The 22337-nt window shown below is 43.4% G+C and overlaps 1 protein-coding gene and 1 pseudogene across 2 annotated transcripts; both read left to right on the top strand.

Moving 5' to 3' along the window:
* Positions 1-1293: 1293 nt before the first annotated feature.
* Positions 1294-12286, top strand: LOC117428281 (acyl-CoA dehydrogenase family member 10-like; annotated as a pseudogene).
* Positions 12287-13289: 1003 nt separating this feature from the next.
* LOC117973363 (aldehyde dehydrogenase, mitochondrial-like) lies at positions 13290-22124 on the top strand. Of its 2 annotated transcripts, none has more exons than XM_058994697.1 (14): positions 13290-13441; positions 13648-13803; positions 14332-14436; positions 15272-15412; positions 16007-16086; positions 16381-16492; positions 17273-17401; positions 17816-17929; positions 18163-18262; positions 18561-18745; positions 19101-19265; positions 19503-19660; positions 19790-19904; positions 20117-22124. In XM_058994697.1, the coding sequence occupies exons 1-14, from the start codon at positions 13439-13441 to the stop codon at positions 20153-20155; spliced, it is 1602 nt and encodes a 533-aa protein (XP_058850680.1). In that variant the 5' UTR covers positions 13290-13438; the 3' UTR covers positions 20156-22124. The 2 variants fall into 2 exon arrangements, with proteins under 2 accessions (XP_058850680.1, XP_058850681.1); XM_058994698.1 differs by having other exon boundaries at positions 13663-13803.
* Positions 22125-22337: the final 213 nt, after the last annotated feature.

A 22337-nucleotide genomic window follows, 5' to 3' on the forward strand; every position in this document is an offset into this window, starting at 1 on the left:
TAACAGTCTCACGCTCTGATCCCGTGAGTTAAAACAATGCTTGGATTGTTATTTAAGAAGTACATGGAAAAGTTTTTTAAACTAGTCAAATACCAGAGTTGGGGTCAATTCAGAATTTAATTGAAATTCATAAATCAATTCAAATTAAAATGTGATCAAGTGGGTAATTGGAATTGAATTGGGTTTGAAAAAAAATGAAAGCTATATAATTGGAATTGAATTGGATTTGACATATTAATTATCAATTCTATTTGAAATCCAATCCTTAAATAACATGTATTTTGCACAAAACCTTTGCTTAAATTGTGGAATAGCATTCATAGTGTATGAGGAATCATGAACCAAAAATGGAGCTACCATGTTACCAATGACTGATTTGAACCAATCAAAGTGCTTTACTGTGGAGCGCAAAGCACTTTGACTAGTTCAACTGGTTCTGTCAATCATTGCCAGCACATGGTAGCTAAACCTGTTGATTAATTGAGCCTGGCTCAATGGCCAACACACCTGTATGTAAATCACACTTCTGTGAGTTTTGTGAGTAGTTTAAAAATAAACTGTCCATAACCAGTCCTGTTCTAAAATCGCTTGGTTAATACGGCCCTCTATTTGGAATTTGACCACATTGATTTAAAATAATTGGAAGTTGCGATAAGAGAATTTGAATTTAATTTGAATTGGGAAAACAAGATTGTAATGGAATTGCTGGATTTGAAGAGGGAAGTGAATTGAATTGAATTAGTGGAATTGACCCCAACTCTGTCAAATACATAGTAAGCATTATTTTACTGCGTGCATCATTAAGTAGCTGTATGCCTGTTCACTTGTCATGTGGTTACACGCCTGTCTACTGGTCTTGCTCGAGATTTACTGAGAATAACTACCGTAATTGCACTTATTATTACACAGCAGAATAAAATGGATCAGTTCGTAACATTGACTCAGCTACCATAATTAGTAATGCATGTATGTGCCAAACACCATTGTACATCACACATATTGTGATTAATAATGAATCTGTAAACGGTTTACATAAGAGTGTTGTTGCTAACTACACAGCAACAACGGGTTGCATTACTGTTTTTCACATTATATGCCCTTAAAAAAAAATCTAAAGTAGCGTTTTTTAAGTGATATTAACGTTAATATATGTGTTTTTGTAACAGAAGGACACTCGATGATGTGTGCTGCCAGGGTTTGCCTTGGTCCTGGCTTCCTTCTAGCCAGTAGGTCTCGGGAGCAGCGTGATGGAAGCACTCCGCCTCTCCACTTTACAAAGCTGTTGTATTTGATATGGGAGGCGTTCTTCTTCCATCGCCTTATCAGAAGGCCACAGGTAATTCCATAAATCTTAGCTATTGAGCACATGGTATGTAGTGTAGATTTTGAAAGAAACACTTGTTTTTAGCATACTAGTTTTAAAGAAAGCTTTCTTTACATGTTCACCGTCAGGGGGTCATGCACTTCCGAATCCTAAACTGCCCCCACCCTTTAAACTCCTTCTTTGCAGTCATTAACCAGCCAGCTGCTTCCTCAAAGGAGTGCAGCCAGCGACAGGCTTTGACCTCAAAGACACTTCGGAGGTGAAATGACCTGGGAAGTGCAAGAGTAACAGACTACCTGAAAGTGAGGCATGCACACTGAGAGCTATACCTCATGTTTGGAACCATGAAGCTGTTTAGGGCTTGGTAAGGTTTGTGAGAGTGTGTTTTTGTTCCTAGAGTGGGAGTTGCAGCAATCCGAACAGGTGGAGACAGCAATGCCTGGATGAGATACATGAGAGGAGAGCTGAGTGCTGCACAATTCACACACACCTTCGGAAAGGAATGTGCAGCTATAGTAAGAACACTTATCTTAGCACTACATTTACTCCTAGTCAAGAGAAGATGCTGCCGTCTGCTGTTTTAATGTTAACCCCTTAAGACAAAGCAGGGCTCGGGTCAAAGCTTCTAACCTCAAGGTTGCAAAGCGAGTAATAAACCTCATAACCACACATCAAGAGCAACTTGGTATGGGTTTGAAAGTTGTCTTTCTTCTTGTTGCTTCGAATCATTTTGTAAGTCCTTTGGTGTTTCAGTCATCACATCCTGGTGACGTTTTAAAACTCAAAGGCGTCTCCTCTGTGAGTGCAGCTGGTACATCAGCAGTCCATGTACAGGGGTGCTTTTAACATCTCACTTTTAAAAAGTGATTTGGCTTATGTTACAGGTGCTCTATAATAGTGCTTGTCCTGTCTCTCTCTCTCTATCCAGGCAGGCTGTCCTGTCCCAGTGAACTCCTTCCTGTCTGATCTGACCTCCGGCCCCATGGCTCAGCAGAACCCAGCCATGCCAAGGCAATCCTCTGTATCCGAGCAGAGGGGCTGAAGACAGCTGTGCTGAGCAACAACTAGTACCTGCAGCATGGGCACAGCTACCTGCCCCTGGACAGGACCCAGTTCCATGTGGTAAGCGGGACTGGTGCTGTTAGTTCATACCGCATATACAATGTGATTATATCATACACAGAAACATGTTTCATTTTGTATTCCATAAACTCTGAACTATATGAACTAACATAGGTCCAGAAAGATAGTAGTATCGGAAAGATAACGCCACTCAAAACGGCTCACCAGTAAACTACCGAACACACGTGCATGTTTCCAGCTTTCCTTTTTCACAGGTGTATTTATTGAATCAACACTTCCTCTGTGTTTAAGTCTTATTTTGCCAGGTTATTGGTGAACTCCTGATGGATTACTGTCCCTTTTGTTGCCCAGTCTCTTTGCAATGCTGTTTTGACTGTACTCGTGTTATGCTTGTTCAGATTGTAGAGTCGTGTCGCGAAGGGCTTTGCAAGCCAGACCCCCGTATTTACAGGCTGTGTGTCGACCGCCTCGGGGTCCTTCCAGAAGAGACGGTCTTCCTGGACGATGTTGGTCAGAATGTGAAGGCAGCGGCTCAGCTGGGCCTCCGCACAATCAAGGCGAGTGAGTGACTCCCGTCACAGCAGTGCCGAATAAATACACACCTGCAGGCCCTTTGCACACACTTTTTGTACTGAAATATCAATGCTCTTTTTTAAAATGCCAGGACAAACTGTTTGAGTTATTGTATTATTACTTTTTAAACTGATTTCAGGTGTTTAAAGAAAGTGCTGGATTTTTTTTTATCTTGAAACATAACGAAAGGCAACATTTTTCATATCTCTAACTCTGTATTTAAACCTGTAGCTGGCAGGCACAAAACGTCCCGATTTCTGCATGTGCTGAGACCCCTCAGTGTTGCTGTGTGACTGTAAGAGGTGATGTGGTGTCTGCTGTTTCAGGTTGAAGACCCCGCAGTGGCAGTGCAGGCGCTGGAGGGCTTGCTGGGGTTCCCTCTGCGAGGGTTTGTCCCCGGCACTCGGGCTGTCAGGAGAGGGATGGACATCCCAGTGGATCCCCTCAGACAATACCTGCAGAGTGTCCTGCCTCTCTCCTCAGCAGGTACACACCACTCCCTGCACTTCCACATCCATTACCCTTCAGTTAGATGAAGTAATACTTGATATTACACCTGCACAGGGGTTAGACAACTAAACACCTGCTGCAAAATAGCAGCAGTAGACCACTGGCAAGAAACAGGGTACAGAAACGCTGCTGCAAATGGGTGCCACTGAGTGCTGTTTTGGTCATCTATAGCCATGATATGGCAACGCCCCCAGTGATGCAAACCATACCTCCTGTACAGTACTATCCTCTTTCCCTTGGTCTACTGAGGCTACCTGCTTTCTTTCATTGTTGTATGACACATGTTGTTGTGTCAAGCTGGTCAAGTCAATGAACATTATTTGGATGCGAGTTGGATAACCGTATATGTATGTGTTTCAGAGTCTCTGACTCTGCGGCAGTTTAGTCACGGCCAGTCCAACCCCACTTACCTCCTCAACACTGGGGAGCGCCATCTCGTCCTGAGGAAGAAACCACCGGGAGCACTGCTGCCCTCCGCACACGCTGTCGAGAGGGAGTTCAGGTGGGCTTGCTTTCTTTCTTTCTTTGCAACACATATACAGTATTCTCTGCACTCCTATGCTGCAGTGCCTTTACTGAAAACCTTGAGCCTGACTTTTAGAATGTATATTTTTTTATATGAGGCAGAAGCTCTCAAATTCCTGCCAGTCAGAGGATATCAGATGTAGGCTAACAGAATGTATTTCCCATTCCAGTTACCAATATTCAAACTGAAAATGTAATCCGTTGACAGTTATTAGTAGAAGGAGTCGATATGTGCTGTGTTTTGTGCTCTGTGCAGAGTGATGAAGGCTCTGGGGGATGCTGGAGTTCCTGTGCCGAAGGTGCTTGCTCTTTGTGAAGATCCCAGGTATGTCACACAGTACTGTGTACGATGGGGCACGTATCAGCTGTATATAGGAGGTATGAACTGCAGTGCTCCTTCACTAAGACATCCTTTACTGAAACCCCAACCACACAATACACCAACCCACCCCCCTCTAAACCAACACATTCTGATTGCTGTCAGTCCCTTTCAGTTTGGAGACTCTCTTCATTAGAACCAGCTCCCTATTAAGACCGTACTGTTTGTGTTCACGGTCGTTGCTTTTGGTCAAAGTAGTTGTTGTTATTTTTCCTTTTGATCAAGAAAATGGTGCAGACTGCCCTGTGGAAGGCCTTGCTAAACCAGCCCCTTTGTGCTTCTCCTCCAGCGTCATTGGCACACCCTTCTTCCTGATGGAGTACTGTCCGGGGAGGATATTCAAGGACCCGTCTCTGCCGGGGCTGTGCCCAGACGAGAGGAGAGAGGTTTACCAGGCCATGAACCGCGTCCTCTGTCAGATTCACAGCGCTGATATCAGTGCAGTCGGGCTGCAGGACTATGGGAAATCTGGTGAGGGTGATGCATAGAGCCACAACACACCGAGAGCACTAGTAACACACATACTGGAAATTAAACAGAGCTGTCTCCTTCTAACCAGGGAGTCAATCGAAGTACAAAGTCTGTCAAAACCTGCTGTGTAATGTGAAGATGTAAGGTTGTTGTGACCTGAAGCAGTGTGTTGGTCATTACCACAATTCATATGGACCAGTTGCTGCAGTCCATTCCTGTACATGGGTTTAAACACTCAAATTCTGAGCTGCATGGAAACTGATAAATATGCATGGTGTGTCTGATTATTTCTTACTAATACCTGGAATGGCTCATCCTGCTATACAATGGGAGTCTTAAAGTATTTGTGCTCGGCTTACATCAGCACAGTACAGTCTGTTGCTTGACACCTCTGTTCTGCCAGGTAACTACATTGAGCGGCAGGTGCAAACCTGGACCAAGCAGTACCGAGCCAGCGAGACGCAGCGCATCCCAGCAATGGAGAGAGTGCTGGAGTGGCTCCCACAGCACCTCCCCAAGCACAAGAGGACTGCTGTGGTGCACGGAGACTTCAGGTAACAAGCTGTCCAGGGCATGCTCCTCTTAACATCATTCCTTCAGCGATTCTTACCAGAGCCACCATCCGAATGTAGTGGAACTGTTCTGAATGGTACTTCAGGTGTCAAGAATAGAGGATAAGAACAGAATGTTGCCCTTTGACCTTGGAACTGTAGTGACAACATTCTAAATACATTCAGTTTCTAAAATCCACTTTAATCAGATGAAGGTTTGGGAGTACTGTATATTTAAAAAAAGTGAGAAGTCACTGTTGATAAAGTTATAATCTGTAATGTCCCGAATAGATCTGTTTTTTAATGGACAGCACAATAGTTTATTTTGCAGTGTCCTGGCTTGGATTAAATAGCTGCCTGTGTGTCTATCTTGGCGTAGAGGCAATATGGGCTTGGATCATCTTTATATACCATTTCCTGGTGTAACACCCAACTCCGAATCTCCTGCAGCTTCCAGGTAGTTTAAAGGAGCTCAATGTAATCCCTCCCCGTTTCCCTCAGGCTGGATAACCTGATTTTCCACCCGGAGAAGCCAGAGGTGCTGGCAGTGCTGGACTGGGAGTTATCCACGCTGGGGGACCCCATTTCCGACCTGGCTTACAGCTGCCTCGCCCATTACTTGCACCCCGATTTCCCAGTTCTCAAAGGTAAACACACCCGCTCTGTTTCTTTCTATTTTCACATCTGGTTTAAAAGAATACAAATCACAGTGACAGATTAACCAGGTTTGTGCTCCAGCGAAGTCCACTGGGAATAAAATATCGGATTATGTTCATGATTTCCCTGTTATGAAATGTGCACAGAAGTCTTGTATGCTGAGCTGTTCATTTGTGGTTTTGTAACAGCTGATTTTATCTGCAGCCGTGCAGAGTGAGCCGCAGTATGTGATCGAAGTCAGTCATGGAGGTCATTGCTGCAGGTGAAGCAAGTGACCTTGATGGATTGTGGAAAACTTCCATTTGCTACTTAGGTTTCAAATGTGCAGTTTGTATTTGTATTTGAAATCTTGATAGTTGATACTACACTAGGTGAAATGAAGTTGCTAAGCCTTTTCACCTCCGCAGTGTCTTCTGGATCAAAGCATGTGACGAGCTCAAAGCGGTTCTGGTGCTGACATCATTGTAACAGATCTGCTTCTCTCCTGGAGGTCTCAGTGGGTGTGACCTGCCGGAGCTGGGCATCCCCACAGCAGAGGAGTATTTCACCCTGTACAGCAGCAGCATGGGGACGGAGCCCAATGACAACTGGAATTATTACATGGCCTTCTCGTTCTTCAGAGTCGCAGCCATCCTGCAGGGAGTCTACAAGCGCTCCCTGAGAGGTGGGGCTTCTGCAAGAAACGATAACTACAAGTACTAAAGTTGTGCTTACTTTGTATGTATTATATAACTCTTTCAACACTGCAGAACTGTATAGAGGTAAGAAAGATAGCTCCACTCAAAATAGCAAACCAGTCAACTATACACCTATGCTAATATGCATATCTATTACCATTTTTTTATTTGACAATATAAGAAACAATTTAATTAGGTATGCTCTAGGGTACTTTTAATACTTGCTTAAAAGACAATACACAATTCTAGGTTTTACCAGATTAGCACTAATGTTGGATATACAGTAGGTAAGGTAGTACACACTTAGTGCTGATCTAGACCTGTGAAGCAGGCAAAAATCTGTGTTTAAAAAAAATAAAAGCCTTCCTGCTGCTGTAGGGCAGGCGAGTTCTGCCAGCGCAGAGGTTACTGGGAAGCTGGCAGAGCGGATGGCCGAGCTGGCTTGGGATTTCGCAGTCAAGGAGGGATTCCGGGTCTTCAAATCCATTCCCGTGGGCAAACCTGGGGCTGGACCTACCAGGGGCTACAGCGCCTGGTCTGGGCAGCAGCGGCCGCAGAGATTGACCGCCACCCCTGAACGCTGCGCTGCTGGTCTGTCCACCAGCAGCAAAACCTCCCTCAAAGGTTCACCTGGTCATCTCCCCTGACGGCCTGCGGCCCCCTGTCCAGGAGCTATACCGCCACCTGCAGGAGTTCATGAAGAAGCACATCTACCCCCTTGAGCAGCAGCTTCGAGACCACCAGGTATCTGAGGACAGGTGGAGCCCACACCCTGCCATGGAGCAATTGAAGGTACCCTGCCTCAGATAGTGACCCTGCTCTGTGTGTGCAGATATCGAGCCTGATTAGCTCTTCCAGTAACTCTAAAGAGATCTAGGAATATTAACTCAACACAGCAGGCCCCTGTCTGGGGGATGCCCATATATATACTGAGCAGCAAAAGAAACGTATCACTTATATTTGAGCATCAAAAGAAACTTATCACTTATATTTGGATAAAATTCACTAGATTTGATCGAAAAATGACAAACTCTGTTTTAGAGCAGCTGCAGTGACTTTTTATTGTGCTGATTTAACAATTGACTTCCCTAACATCCTAAAAGGAAAAGAGAAAATTAAAAACAAATAATAATCTGAAGCCACTTCCCCTTTGAAATAAAACCTGAAAACCCCGAACCTCTGATTGCGTTGAGAACCGTGCAGGTTGTGCTTGTGTTCAGCATCTCTGTACTGTGTGTGTGTGTGTCTAAAGGAGAAGGCAAAGTCTGCAGGTCTGTGGAACCTCTTTATCCCTCTGGAGGTGGATCCGGAGGGGAGGCTGGGGCCCGGGCTGACCAACCTGGAATACGCACACCTGTGTGAGACGATGGGCCGCTCGCTGTACGCTCCGGAGGTCAGATTCACTGCACCTGCGTGCCTGCTACAGAAATAAAGACCAACTCCTGTATCGTGAAATATTTTAGAAACCTGCTTATCCAATTGTGATAAAACTTGGTAAGGACTTTCCTTACCACAAGTTATTGAGACTATCATATATCTGTCCAACCGTATGTATGTCACTCCTGTACCGGTGTCTAAAGAAACACTTATTCCAGGGATGGAAATAAGACTCCTATTACGTAGCAGTTTGATCCATTCCTGGTTTTACTGTGAGTTTAATAAGACAGACCTGAGATTTTTACCTATGCACTGTGGCTAATCAAGCTTGTAGTAAAACCTGGAATGAGTGAAACTGCTGTTCAATAAGAGTCTTATTTCCATCCCTGTATTCAGTTGTGATGAATTTAACACAAGCTGTTGAGTCTTTGTGTTAATGCTGCAATGGGGGTTTGCAGGTGTTTAACTGCTCTGCCCCTGACACTGGAAATATGGAGGTGCTAATTCGCTACGGGACTAACCAGCAGAGGGAGCAGTGGCTCAGGCCGCTGTTAGAGGGGGAAATGCGGTCCTGCTTCGCCATGACTGAGCCACAGGTGAGTCCAGCCCAACACAGTGTAGGCAATATGGAGCCAGTTGGCAACCCAGTTTTGATTCTCCAAACAAACTCAAAGTCAGATAAAGGCAACTTTTAGAGAAGAATGATAATAACGGAATATTAGAGTAACAGAACTCAGAACAACTCTGAATGACTTCATACAATAGCAAGGGAGATGTAAGGAAAACAAAACTATTAAAAAGCCATTTAAAAACAGATTTCAAAAAGAGAAAGTGTTTTGCATTATTGTTATGAGCCAAAGCGCCTACAATATGGGGTTCTCTTTTTTTTTTTTTTTTTCTTTTGAAGACCAACTTAAATTTTAAATGAAAAAACCCTCTTTCAGAAATGTTTAAGCTAAGGTAACGTTGTAGTCCAGTGGTGCTGTTCAGGGTCTCTGAATCAGCTTTACTGTACGTGTTTCTTCAATCTCAGGTGGCCTCCTCAGACGCCACAAACATTGAAGCCTCAATCACAGAAGACGGAGACTCTTACATTCTCAACGGCCATAAATGGTGGACGTCAGGTTGGGAACTTCCAGTTCTGTTTTTCAGTCCTGTAGTAATACACAATGTTATGTCTCCTTAGAGAACAAAATGAAATGTAACATGTAACTGGACAGTATCGCTGGGACTAAATAAGAAGTGACACCAGGTTTGTCAGGTAGCACAAATATAACTGTGTTTGAAGCCATGGCCTGGCTTTTAAGGCTAGTTTAAACTTATTACTGGGTTTTATCTAAATCCGGATTTGTTTACCCTTTGTCTCCCAGGTGCACTGGACCCTCGTTGTAAGCTCTGTGTGTTTATGGGCAAAACAGACCCGAGCGCTCCTAGACACCCGCAGCAGTCTATGGTCCTGGTTCCCATGGAAACGGCAGCGGTGAAAGTCCTGAGGCCTCTCTCTGTCTATGGCATAGAGGATGCTCCAGGTGGGTAACCCCTGGCACACGCACCACATGTGTTATAACTCCATGCAGATTATTCAGCCACTTCCAGTGGACAGTTTAGCTGGCACACTGAAACTGGTATTTGCTCTAACCTTGGAAAGGTTTTGTTTTACTGGGTGTACTGGGTAGCTTTTAAAATGCTATGTGGGGGGGGAAAAAAACATTTAAAGGATCTGACCAAAGCCTTCCCTGTAAAAATATAGCTTTCTGCTCCTTTTTAATGTGATCTTGATGAGGATTGTAAGTCGAAGCGTTTATCTCCGACAGGGCTGGTAGCTCACTGCCACACTGGTTTTCCTGGCTTGTTTTGGCAGGCGGTCACGGGGAGCTGGTGTTTGACAGGGTGCGTGTCCCCCGAGAGAACCTGCTGCTGGGGCCCGGTCGAGGGTTCGAGATTGCACAGGACAGGCTGGGGCCCGGCAGGATCCACCACTGCATGAGGCTGATCGGACACTCGGAGCGATCCCTGGAGCTCATGAAGGAGAGGGTGAGGGCTTTCTGAACATACTAACATACCTGGGGCTGAACTGAACGTTTAGAAGAAACTGAATCGATTTAGCCAAGAACAAGGTTAAGAAAATGTTTTACCTGGGTAGTATCTGGGACAGGTTTGGGTACTATTACAGCAGGCAGGTGTTCTTGTGCTACCATAACCCCGAGGTACAGTCCAGTGTAGTGTGACTACCGCACTGCTATTGAAGGTTAGTGGTAAACGGACGCTACTACAGGAGTTTTTCTGCCTGCAGGTGAAGTCGAGAGTGGCGTTTGGGAAGCTTCTGGCGGTGCAGGGAACGATCCTGGCTGACATTGCTGAGTCCCACATGGAGATCGAGCAGGCCCACCTCCTGGTGCTCAAGGCAGCTCACCTCATGGACACAGTGGGGAACAAGGTACCTGACACAGGGGGGCTCTGTATTTGAGGAGGATGGTCTTCAATAGAGCACATGTTTAACACTGTCCTTGTGTGTCTGTGTGCAGGTGGCTGCTCCAGAGATCTCCATGATTAAAGCAGTGACCCCAAGCATGGCTCTAAGGGTCGTCGACCGTGCCATCCAGGTAAATTCATTACACGAAAGGGGGGTTCTCTATCGGCTGATATGTGGCCATCTTCAGAATCAATAGCCCAAAGCTAATCAGACTTTTAAGATACATTTTTTTATGCCAATAATTTTTGGTCGAGTGACACTGGACAGTATATACACCAGACTGAGATCGGTTCAGCTCTGCACATCCCAATGCCTCCCTGTTTGTGTTCCAGGCGTTCGGGGCGGCTGGGCTTAGCAATGACTACCCCCTGGCGCTGTTCTACAGCTGGGCGCGGGCACTGAGGCTGGCAGACGGGCCGGACGAGGTCCACCAGGCTGCTGTGGGCAAAATGGAGCTGAGACGCTGAACTTTTAAATGATCTTTACTATTATTCATCTAGATCTCCAATCATTTGAACCCTGTTTTTCTACCTAATTTGAATGTGGACTCACCGCTGCAAGCCGCTCCCCGATGAGGAAGATCAACGGGCACCTCTATCCCTGTCTCTCTTCACTCAGAAGACATAGAGAATGAATTGCACCAAACTGCTGAACTCTGGAGGCAGGACCCTTATCATTAGAGGCTAATGAATTACTGATTTTAAAGTGTCCTAAGTACTTCTAATGAGGTCTGTTTGGAGCAGCCAGTTTATAAGTCGGTGTAAGTGAGAGCCATTGTCAGGCACCATATTTTGGTGAATTTTGTGCCATGTATTATGCCTTTTTATAATGTTCTAATAGTACAGAAACACCTGTATATAATACTCTAATTCCCTCAGGTTTATTACATGGAATGTTATATTGTTATAATAGACTGTACTTTAAATGTTGGGAAAGGTAAAGGGTTAATTGGATATAGGTAAGATTATATTATTATCAGTGTGAAAGTCTCAAAACATTAGACCACAAGTGAGTCTGCCCACTAGCAAATAATACAAGAAATAATGATCAAGTAATGTAAGATGTAATAATGATATGAATGAGCAGTTTGTGAATGTGCTGGAGGCATATCCCCTATAAAAGATCCCCATAGTAAAAGCATAGCGTGTAATAAAACCTTGTGCAATCATGATAAAGCATTGGTACTGGAAACAGTGTAAAGCCAGCAAGTTATGGTAAAGCATATTAAAAACATAGCAAAGCAAGGTAAACTAGGGTATATGCATAGTGTAACATGGTACACTTTTATACTGGTTACAGTGTACCACTTGCAGTGACTCAGCTTCATTTCTCAAAGCTGTTGAGACCTTAACCTTTTGCCTCCATCAAACACACCTGCCGATTAGATCCAGGTACAGAATATTATTATTATTGGTTTGCCTTCCTGAAGAGAGCAGGGAGAGTTACTGATTAACAGAACCGTGTGTACAAGAGCCCCCACGCCTGCTGAACGGGACTGTATTCATGTGAATGAGTCTGCATTTATATTGAATCACTGTTTAGATGATGATGACAGGTGTCGTTGGTGGAACACTAGCAAATCATATTTTATTGTAAACATTTTTTTTTTAATTGAATTTCCACCAGGTGTATTTTTATAAAGCAGGTGTTCACTTTAGTGAAAATAAATAATAATTTGAAATGGTCCCTTATTATTGTACAATGAATTTTGCCTTTATTATTATTTGTTTATTTAGCAGACGCATTTATCCAAGGCGACTTACAGAGACTCGGGTGTGTGAACTATACATCAGCTGCAGAGTCACTTACAATTACGTCTCACCCGAAAGACGGAGCACAAGGAGGTTAAGTGACTTGCTCAGGGTCACACAATGAGTCAGTGGCTGAGCCGGGATTTGAACCGGGGACCTTCTGGTTACAAGCCCTTTTCTTTAACCACTGGACCACACAGCCTCCTTTGAGCACGCTGAAAATGTAGTGTCCAAAATATTTAGCTTTTCTGCTACAACCAAACATTTGCTTGTTTGATTCCATCGCTAAATTCATTGGAGAGCTCAAATGTCTGGATTTACAGTAAACATATAAAATGGTTTCTAAAGATCTTCAAAATACAATGCTGAATTGCAAATATAAGTTGAATATATTGGGTTTTCACTGTAGTAGTTTTTCTTTCTTGTTGTTGTTATTATTATTATTATTATTATTATTATTATTATTATTATTACAGCCCTATGTGATGTCTGACAAGAAAGTAAATTAGAAAACAAAATATATGCAGTTTATTGTCATTACGTGAGTTCCTGTTTGCTCCCAAACAGTCATTGGGTTATGCTGCATACTGTATGACATGTATCTGTCACCCCTCGTATTACGAGTTCGCAGGATAATGGTGAGGATTGCTTACTGTCTGTTTAAGCACATCTACTCTCATGTAATGGAAATCATGACGAAGGAGGCAAATTACCTACCACTTAAAACAAGACAGGCCGGCAGAGGGCTATTCCATTAACTATTGTCCACAAAAACGTGATTTTAGTATGTTTTTAACAAATAAAAAAGGTCGTGTACATGATATAAATACTCATTCACATCTATTCCAGTACAAGGGGTGTGACTGTTACACCGTGTGAGAAATGAATTCCATTTTCTTCCGCGTTTGATTTCAGGATTGCTACTCGTAAAACCAGCCTATGGATATAAAGGTCACACTGTAATGTGTTGCAGCTCAGCCAACAGAACTGACTAGAAGGCGAGGGCTGGAGGCGAACCACAAACTATACGGTTCAAAGACAGGCGATTTATAACACTGAACTAGACACTAACAAGCTCTCTAATCTAATGGTAAGAACGGGGTTTATGCTGATGTAGATATTAATTTATCAGCCGCCAGTACGAGATGCATTGTCGCCTATTGTTTAAGATGAGACTTTCTGCATGGTTCTTATTGCATAGCTTTTCACTGCGCTGTATGTTCCGTGTGTGTGTGTGTGTGTGTGTGTGTGTGTGTCACAGCGCAGATTTCTAATAATTTCCATACATATTCTAAGCGGAATCTATTACAGGTGAGGATGTTACGCTCCGTGCTAGCCAGTAAATTTCCGCCGATCTCTCGTCTCTCGCTCCGGGTTCCAGCGAGCCAGTACTCGGCTACAGCTTCAGCAATACCAGCGCCCAACACCCAGCCTGAAATTCACTTCAACAAGGTAGTTATCGTACTCGACTATATTTATAGTACTGTATTGCATTTTATTATTATTATTACATATCAACGAGAATGTAGTTAATATGTTGTTTCCAACTGTAAATGCATGTTGTAAAATGACATAACATATAGCCTGAAGCAAAAGGTCTGTTAAGTAAGTAGCCTTCTGCAAAAAAGGCATACACTGCAGCCCGCAGTACCCTACTCAACCTCTGCTTTGAGCAAGAATACTGCTGACTCATTAATTCACTCATACCATCAAAAACCTTTACCGCCCTTATTGATAAAACGCTGTGACAGAAATGCAATGATTCTTGGTTGTAAACCTCCCACCCGACCTGTCCGCGAGAACAGTTCTCTGGATGGGCTGGTCTGACAGTTCTTTTCCAGGGTTCAAGGGAAGTCAGCCAGCCAGGGAGGGGGCGTTTCTCTGTTTAGTATTGTGGGAAAATGAGACTTCATATTAGCAGCAGTGTGTCTACCCCCTTCTTTCCTAAATAATGCACACTGACTCCCTCGTGTGTTTTAGATCTTCATCAACAACGAGTGGCACGATGCAGTGAGCAAGAAAACCTTCCCTACCGTCAACCCCTCCACGGCAGAGGTGATCTGCCAGGTGGCAGAGGGAGACAAGGTAAGGGAATGGCATTGTACTCGTCGAATTCAACGTGATCACAAACATAGAAACACCTGCCACAGCACTGTCAATGGGGCGCAGAGTCACCAGGGGCGGCCAAGACTGACTGAACGTGACAAGCGTTCTAGAGGGGGATACACGAGCACTCCTCGATGGTACCACCTCTGTTTCCTTCAGGGTATCTTTATGTGGCAATCTGAAGTGAAGTCTGTTCCCCAGAATGGCACGTAAAGCCATGGCTGTTCTCAATAAAAACATTTGTGCAGTCTTGAATAAGTAAGCAGTGTGTAAGATCTGTCTTGCCAGTCATGACTGAAACTGAGCTAGGAACAGGGCAATGCAGATATTTATATATTAGGTCTGGTATCTTATGTGCATAAAATGTTGGTCAGTCTTCTTGAGAGACAGCTGATTGCATAAAAAGGCACAGTACACACTATGTCACGTGTTTTCTGCTTTTTTTCAGATAGCATTATGTAGTTGGCCCAGTCCAAATAGGGGCTGTGAAACCAGCCGTTGATGTATTAAGATGCGTTTCATATGCAATTTATTAAAATAATCATGTACTCTGTGTATTAGCTGCTTGATTGAACTTTCCCTGTGGTAAGCAAGTAAATTAGATTTGAGTTTCACACAAGATTTTTGTCATGTTGCTATTTGTAAATGTTTTAACACTCCTGAACCCACTTTTCAATTGCCAGATTTTTTCTCGTCTTTTTTTTTTTTGATGTTATAAAAGGTTTTCTCATTTCAGAAAGTTTCAAAGCTTTGCAAAATAGGGCCCAGGTGTCTCCATGTACCCTTACCCAAGTTGTGATTGTTTTCACTCAAGGCAGATGTAGATAAAGCAGTGAATGCTGCGAAGCAGGCCTTTAGACTGGGATCGCCATGGAGACGGATGGACGCCTCCCATCGGGGACTCCTGTTGAACCGATTGGCTGACCTGATCGAGAGAGATTCCGCCTATCTGGCAGTGAGTACCCAGTTAGTGTACTTTTGTTAGTGTACAGTTAGTGTCTCAAAAAGTGAACTCTTTCAGTGGACTACAAAAATTATTTCAGACAAAGGTAAATAATTTCATTATTACCTTGTCCCAGAGCAACATCATTATCCCATAGATAACAAACAAACCCCCCTTTATTGAACCCCCTGCTGAAACAGATCTCACTCCTATATGCTTTGTATCCACCAGCATACTGTGCCGCTCTGTATTGAACTGTGCAAGTGAACAGCTCCATCAGAGATACATTTAAACGTACCTAGGCATTTTAATAGAGCAGCTTATGTGACCAGCCTGTTGTATTTGTTCTGCAAGTTTGCTCATTCATTTCTTTTTTTAACATCACATTGGAAAACCAACTTTGAATTATACAGTCCTCCCGAGGGTGTAAACAACATGAAAGATGTCAAAGGTTAAGCAGTTCTTCTGTGTGTTTTAATTGGTTCTGAGTATCTTACTGCAGGAGACTGCAGTACATTGCTGTACAATATTAAGGCAGTATAAAGAATATGCTGGGTTCACAACCACACTCCACTACACCAGTAAAACATGCTTTTGCTCCTTCAGGCTCTCGAGACCCTGGACAATGGCAAGCCATATGCATTGTCTTACAGTGTCGACCTGTCTGTAGTGGTGAAGTGCTTAAGGTACAGCTTTCGATTGCTTTGCTTTTCCTTTTAGGAATTTCAATTGAAATTATGAAAAGCTTACCACAGCTAAGTGCACAGTAATTCGAGGTGTCCAGCTCCTTTAAACAGCATAGTATAACCACATGAAAACTTCCTTTAAATCACTTCCAACCAACATTTTAGAACAAGAATAGTCAGATTAATAAAGATTTGCTTTGTCATAAGTGTTTGCTGAATTGTTTAAATGTGTTCAATCATTAACTTTTTAGGAAATCAATTGGAGTCTAACATTCCCACTTTTCTTTGGCACAGGTACTACGCTGGCTGGGCTGACAAGAATCATGGAAAGACCATTCCCATCGACGGAGACTATTTTTGCTACACCCGCCACGAGCCAGTGGGTGTGTGCGGCCAGATCATTCCAGTGAGTAAAGTGAGAGGGGTGGGACCAGGTGTCTGGGGGACTCTGTGTATACAGTGCGGTCAGGAATATAGCTTCCCCTGCCTCTTACCTGCCTCAGGGACTGGGCGGTCAGGACCGCCCAGTCCCTGACCACTTTCCGGCGCCTCCTTAAGACTCACCTCTTCAAACAGCACCTGTAGAACTCCTCTGTTTGTATCCTGGGACACTATCACCCCTCATGTAAATGTGCTTTATTTTGCTCTTATCTGCCCCCTATTTTACTGCATTTAATCCTGTACTTCAGAATACTGTAATCTGCCAAGTGTTTAACCTGTAGTACTTTGTATTTAATCACATCCTGATGTAACTATCACTATTTAATCATATCCTGATGTAACTATCACTATTATCTGCTGTATTATTGAATTGTGGTTTGTCACACTTGAACAAAAGTTATTGTATTTCTTGCTCTTATTGTATTACTTGTATTGTAACACTTGAAATGTATTTGCTTACGATTGTAAGTCGCCCTGGATAAGGGCGTCTGCTAAGAAATAAATAATAATAAAGAAATAAATAATACCAGTGAATAAGTGAAAGGGCCTTCTACAGTAAAATATAGTACATGGTATAGGTACTTTGCTATTAACATGGTCAAACCTTGAATTGCAGTCAAGGTAATAGCAGGTAGCCCCAGTTCAAGCTTAACTGGACAACAGAGCTTGTGTATCTAATGAAGCTGAAGGTAGATGAGCTTGTGACCCAGCTGCTAATGCCTCTCTGCTTGCCTCTCCTTGCCAGTGGAACTTCCCGTTATTTATGCAGGCCAGTAAACTTGGGCCGGCTCTGGCCACAGGCAACACAGTGGTGATGAAGGTGGCTGAACAGACGCCGCTGACCGCTCTGTACGTGGCCAGCCTCATCAAAGAGGTGAGTCCCTGGTCTTCCAGACATAGACGATGCTGTAGCGTGCAGCCTTAGGGTTAGGCTTGGAGGTGCAACTCTGAACATGCAAATGGAGCTTTCAGTATTTTGATGCACATCCCAAGCCAGAGTAAAGAGCTTTATTCAGGTCTGCTGATCTTCCTCCAGATAACAGCACTAGTGATTTTTACATTGCCAATAGGAAATCTCATTGATGCATTTCCCAAGCCACAGTAAGGAGCTTTTTTAATGTTTGGTATTCATTGCACTGAAATAAGTTTGGTTCAGAAAATTCTGTAGAAGGTTTTAAGAAAAATAATGACGTGGGTGTTTTTTAGGATGATTTCATTTCTGGGTCTTTGGGCCCCACAACCCCTCTCTATCCCCACCCCGTGGCTAACCTTCTCCCTGGTCCTTCAGGCGGGGTTCCCTGAGGGGGTTGTGAACATTGTTCCGGGGTACGGCCGCACAGCCGGCGCGGCCATTTCCTCCCACATGGACATCGACAAGGTGGCCTTCACCGGGTCCACAGAGGTCAGTGCGCACTGCAGATCCGGGCTGCAGAATTAACAATTGCATCAGAGGAGTTGATGTTTCAGCCTATATGTTGGCAGTATTATTCAATGTGTTTCTATCCCTTTGACTGCACAGAATTAAAGGTCCTAACAAATCTCAATCTTGCCATTAGTCTGATACTGATGACTTTTCAGAGTAACAAACGCTGAATGGCCCTCCACCAGCAGCGTGTAACATTTGTTGTGTTACAGGTTGGTCAGCTGATCCAGCAGGCAGCGAGCAGGAATCTGAAGAAGGTGACCCTGGAGCTGGGGGGGAAGAGCCCCAACATCATCCTGTCAGACGCAAACTGTGAGCAGCTTGGTTTTCATGAGTTTTCTTGTTTGGATGTTTGAATGTTTGCTTCTGTGGCAGCTTGTGCCATTATGGTTGGGGACAGAACTGGCACATTTGCAGATTGTTATAACAAACACTGAAAGCATTACAGATTGCCAGGCAAGAGAGATATTCAAGTAGTTCTCTATAAAACTGAGTGATTTACCTGTAACACAACTCCCAGTGTGGTAGATCCCATTGATTAAAGCAGCGATGGCTTCATCATGACAGTATAATCCCTGGAGTTGCTGAGCCCTGTGTCCTATCTGCACAGTGGAAGATGCTGTGGAGCAGGCACACTCCGCTGTTTTCTTCAACCAGGGCCAGGTGTGCTGTGCTGGCTCTCGCACCTACGTGCAGGAGGACATCTACAACGAGTTTGTGGAGCGCAGCGTGGAGAGAGCCAAGAAGAGGGTCGTGGGGGACCCGTTCAGCCTGCAGACAGAGCAGGGGCCGCAGGTACAGCACCAGTACCTTTTAGCCTTACAGAAAATGTCTTAACGGATCTTGTCAAGGAATCGATTCAGAAATCCTCTAGCCTATGCATTCTTCATGTAAACCACTTTCAAGCTGCAATCGGGTTGAGGTTTAATCAGATTGAAGTGTATAGGTTCTGAAGCATTGATTCCTCCAAACCTACAAATTGATACTTGGACAGAAGACATTTATATAGGTTGTTAATACATAACTTGACACACATGGGTGTCTATCAAAAAGCTCTCTAAATGCATCCCCAAATGAATTACTTTAAAATGTGGCTAATTGTTCACTGTAAGCCTTAGTCCATCAATTGACCCCAGGCTCCCTGATGCAGGTCGATGAGGCCCAGTTCAAGAAGGTCCTGGGCTACATCAGCGCTGGGAAGCGCGACGGGGCCAAGCTGATGTGTGGCGGTGGAGTGGCGGCAGATCGAGGCTACTTCATCCAGCCCACCATCTTCGGAGAGGTCAAAGACAACATGACCATCGCCAGGGAGGAGGTATAGGCAACACAACCAGTGTTACCAATCTAAAAAACCCTATAACTAATGTTTGGCATTATTGCCAGTCAAGACTTTGACTTTTAGTGGTAGAACTGTAAGAACCCAGTAACCTGACATTTAAGCAATGGCTTTCATCATTACACTGTTTAAGCATTAGTTGAAGCACTTGTGTACTTGATCTCCATACACAGTTTAACTGGTTGCAGCAAAAGATTTTCGTTTGGCCCTTTGCAGATCTTCGGACCGGTGATGCAGATCCTGAAGTTTAAGACGCTGGAGGAGGTGATTGAACGAGGCAACGACACACAGTACGGGCTGGCTGCTGCCGTGTTCACGAGAGACATTGACAAGGCACACTACATCTCTGCAGCACTGCGGGCCGGCACTGTCTGGTAAGAGATCCAGTGTCACACAGCTCACAGCACAGATTGAGGACCGCTGTTAGGATGCTTCAGAATCAGTTGGTGGATTACCTTCACATTTTAGTGAATCACATGTTTTTTTAACCTCTCGTTCTGCAGGGTAAACTGTTACAATGTGTGTGGTGTCCAAGCTCCATTCGGTGGCTATAAGGCTTCTGGGAATGGACGAGAGTTCGGAGAGTATGGCCTGGAGGCCTACACTGAAGTGAAAACTGTGAGTGAGGCCAACTTTAAAAAAATATCTAGTTTACATTATAATTATAATGTAATCCTAGGAATTGTTGGGGATTTTAATCAGTTTGCTTTTTGATAGTTCAGATGTGGAAAGATGTAGTTAACAGGCAGCAATGTATTATTCTGTGTAAATATGAGTAGGGTGACAAGGATCCTGCAGTTAATAAAATCAATGTGTTTTTTGTTTTTCAGGTGACAATTAAAGTCCCCGCTAAACCGACTGGATCTTAAAAGAAAAGAAGAAACTGTGCTTCCAGCTTTGCATTTATGTTTTACTGTTTGTCTAAAGCCCAGCATACATGAAGGAACATATATTTCCAATTTTATATATATATACAGACGTGCTCAAATTTGTTGGTACCCCACCACAAAAAACGAAGAATGCATAATTTTCTCTGAAATAACTTGAAACTGACAAAAGTAATTGGCATCCACCATTGTTTATTCCATATTTAATAGAAATCAGACTTTGCTTTTGATTTTTTATTCAACATAATATTGTAAATAATAAAACAAATGAAAATGGCATGGACAAAAATGATGGGACCGCTAACCTAATATTTTGTTGCACAACCTTTAGAGGCAATCACTGCAGTCAAACGTTTTCTGTAGCTCTCAATGAGACTTCTCCACCTGTTAACAGGTAGTTTGGCCCACTCTTCCTGAGCAAACTGCTCCAGCTGTCTCAGGTTTGATGGGTGCCTTCTCCAGACTGCAAGTTTCAGCTCTTTCCATAGATGTTCGATAGGATTCAGATCAGGACTCATAGAAGGCCACTTCAGAATAGTCCAATGTTTTGTTCTTATCCATTCTTGGGTGCTTTTAGCTGTGTGTTTTGGGTCATTATCCTGTTGGAGGACCCATGACCTGCGACTGAGACAGAGCTTTCTGACACTGGGCAGTACGTTTCGCTCCAGAATGCCTTGATAGTCTTGAGATTTCTTTGTGCCCTGCACAGATTCAAGGCACCCTGTGCCAGGCGCAGCAAAGCAGCCCCAAAATATAACCGAGCCTCCTCCATGTTTCACTGTAGGTATGGTGTTCTTTTCTTTGAAAGCTTCATTTTTTCGTCTGTGAACATAGAGCTGATGTGACTTGCCAAAAAGCTCCAGTTTTGAGTCATCTGTCGAAAGGACATTCTCCCAGAAGGATTGTGGCTTGTCAATATGCATTTTAGCAAATTCCAGTCTGGCTTTTTTATGTTTTTCTTTCAAAAGTGGAGTCCTCCTGGGTCTTTCGCTCAAAAAGCGACGGATGGTGCGATCAGAAACTGACGTACCTTCACCTTGGAGTTCAGCTTGTATCTCTTTGGCAGTTATCCTTGGTTCTTTTTCTACCATTCGCACTATCCTTCTGTTCAATCTGGGGTCGATTTTCCTCTTGCGGCCGCGCCCAGGGAGGTTGTCTACAGTTCCATGGACCTTAAACTTCTTAATAATATTTGCAACTTCACAGTTGTCACAGGAACATCAAGCTGCTTGGAGATGGTCTTGTAGCCTTTACCTTTACCATGCTTGTCTATTATGTTCTTTCTGATCTCCTCAGACAACTCTCTCCTTTGCTTTCTCTGGTCCATGTTCAGTGTGGTGCACACAATGATACCAAACAGCACAGTGACTACTTTTCTCCATTTAAATAGGCTGAATGACTGATTACAAGATTGGAGAAACTAATGAAACTAATTATTTGAAACTAATTAGTTTGAAATATCACTATAATCCAATTATTTATTATCTTTTCTAAGGGGTACCAACAAATGTGTCCAGGCCATTTTAGAATATCTTTGTAGAATAAGCAATAATTCATCTCTTTTCACAGCTTCTTTGCTTTATTCTATGACATACCAAAGGCATGCAAGTATACATGATAAAATAGCTTTTAATTTCATCACTTTTCAGGAGGAATGAAGCATTATTTCAATGAGCTGTAAGGGTACCAACAAATTTGAGCACGTCTGTATATCTCATATTTCACATACGTCAAGGTGAAATGCATTCTATTTTTTCACAATGGCTGTTATGGCTTTATTTCATAAAACAGGAGGGGGGTACAATGTTAGAATCTTTTAGATCGGGCTTGACATGCTTGTTTTGTTGTTGGTGGAGAAAAACATAGTACTTTGAAATGCATTGCTGACTAAACTTACTTCAACAGATTTTCTTAAAGAGACATTTGTATACTTGCAAAATAAAACTTATTTCAGAACTATTTTGCTCTGTGGAGTTATTTAATTGTATATGTCAGGTGCTTGTGGTGAAGGAGCTTCATCCATTTCTGGATCCTCTAATGATGTGCAACATGTTGACTTGACAGAGCTGTGAAATAGCTCAGTTTAATTTCCATTCAATACACTTTTTACACCGATCCAAAAATAATAATTGTGACATAGTTTTTGTGTGGCGAGCTGTGCATA

Source organism: Acipenser ruthenus, chromosome 21 (assembly GCF_902713425.1).
Source record: "Acipenser ruthenus chromosome 21, fAciRut3.2 maternal haplotype, whole genome shotgun sequence".
Classification (NCBI taxonomy): Eukaryota; Metazoa; Chordata; class Actinopteri; order Acipenseriformes; family Acipenseridae; genus Acipenser; species Acipenser ruthenus.

What these genes read in the sequence shown, in the direction of transcription:
- LOC117973363 (XM_058994697.1), top strand. An exon ending in GAGATTCCGCCTATCTGGCA is followed by an intron (nt 15,413 to 16,006) that starts GTGAGTACCCAG and finishes TTGCTCCTTCAG; the next exon opens with GCTCTCGAGACCCTGGACAA. An exon ending in CCTACACTGAAGTGAAAACT is followed by an intron (nt 19,905 to 20,116) that starts GTGAGTGAGGCC and finishes TTTGTTTTTCAG; the next exon opens with GTGACAATTAAAGTCCCCGC.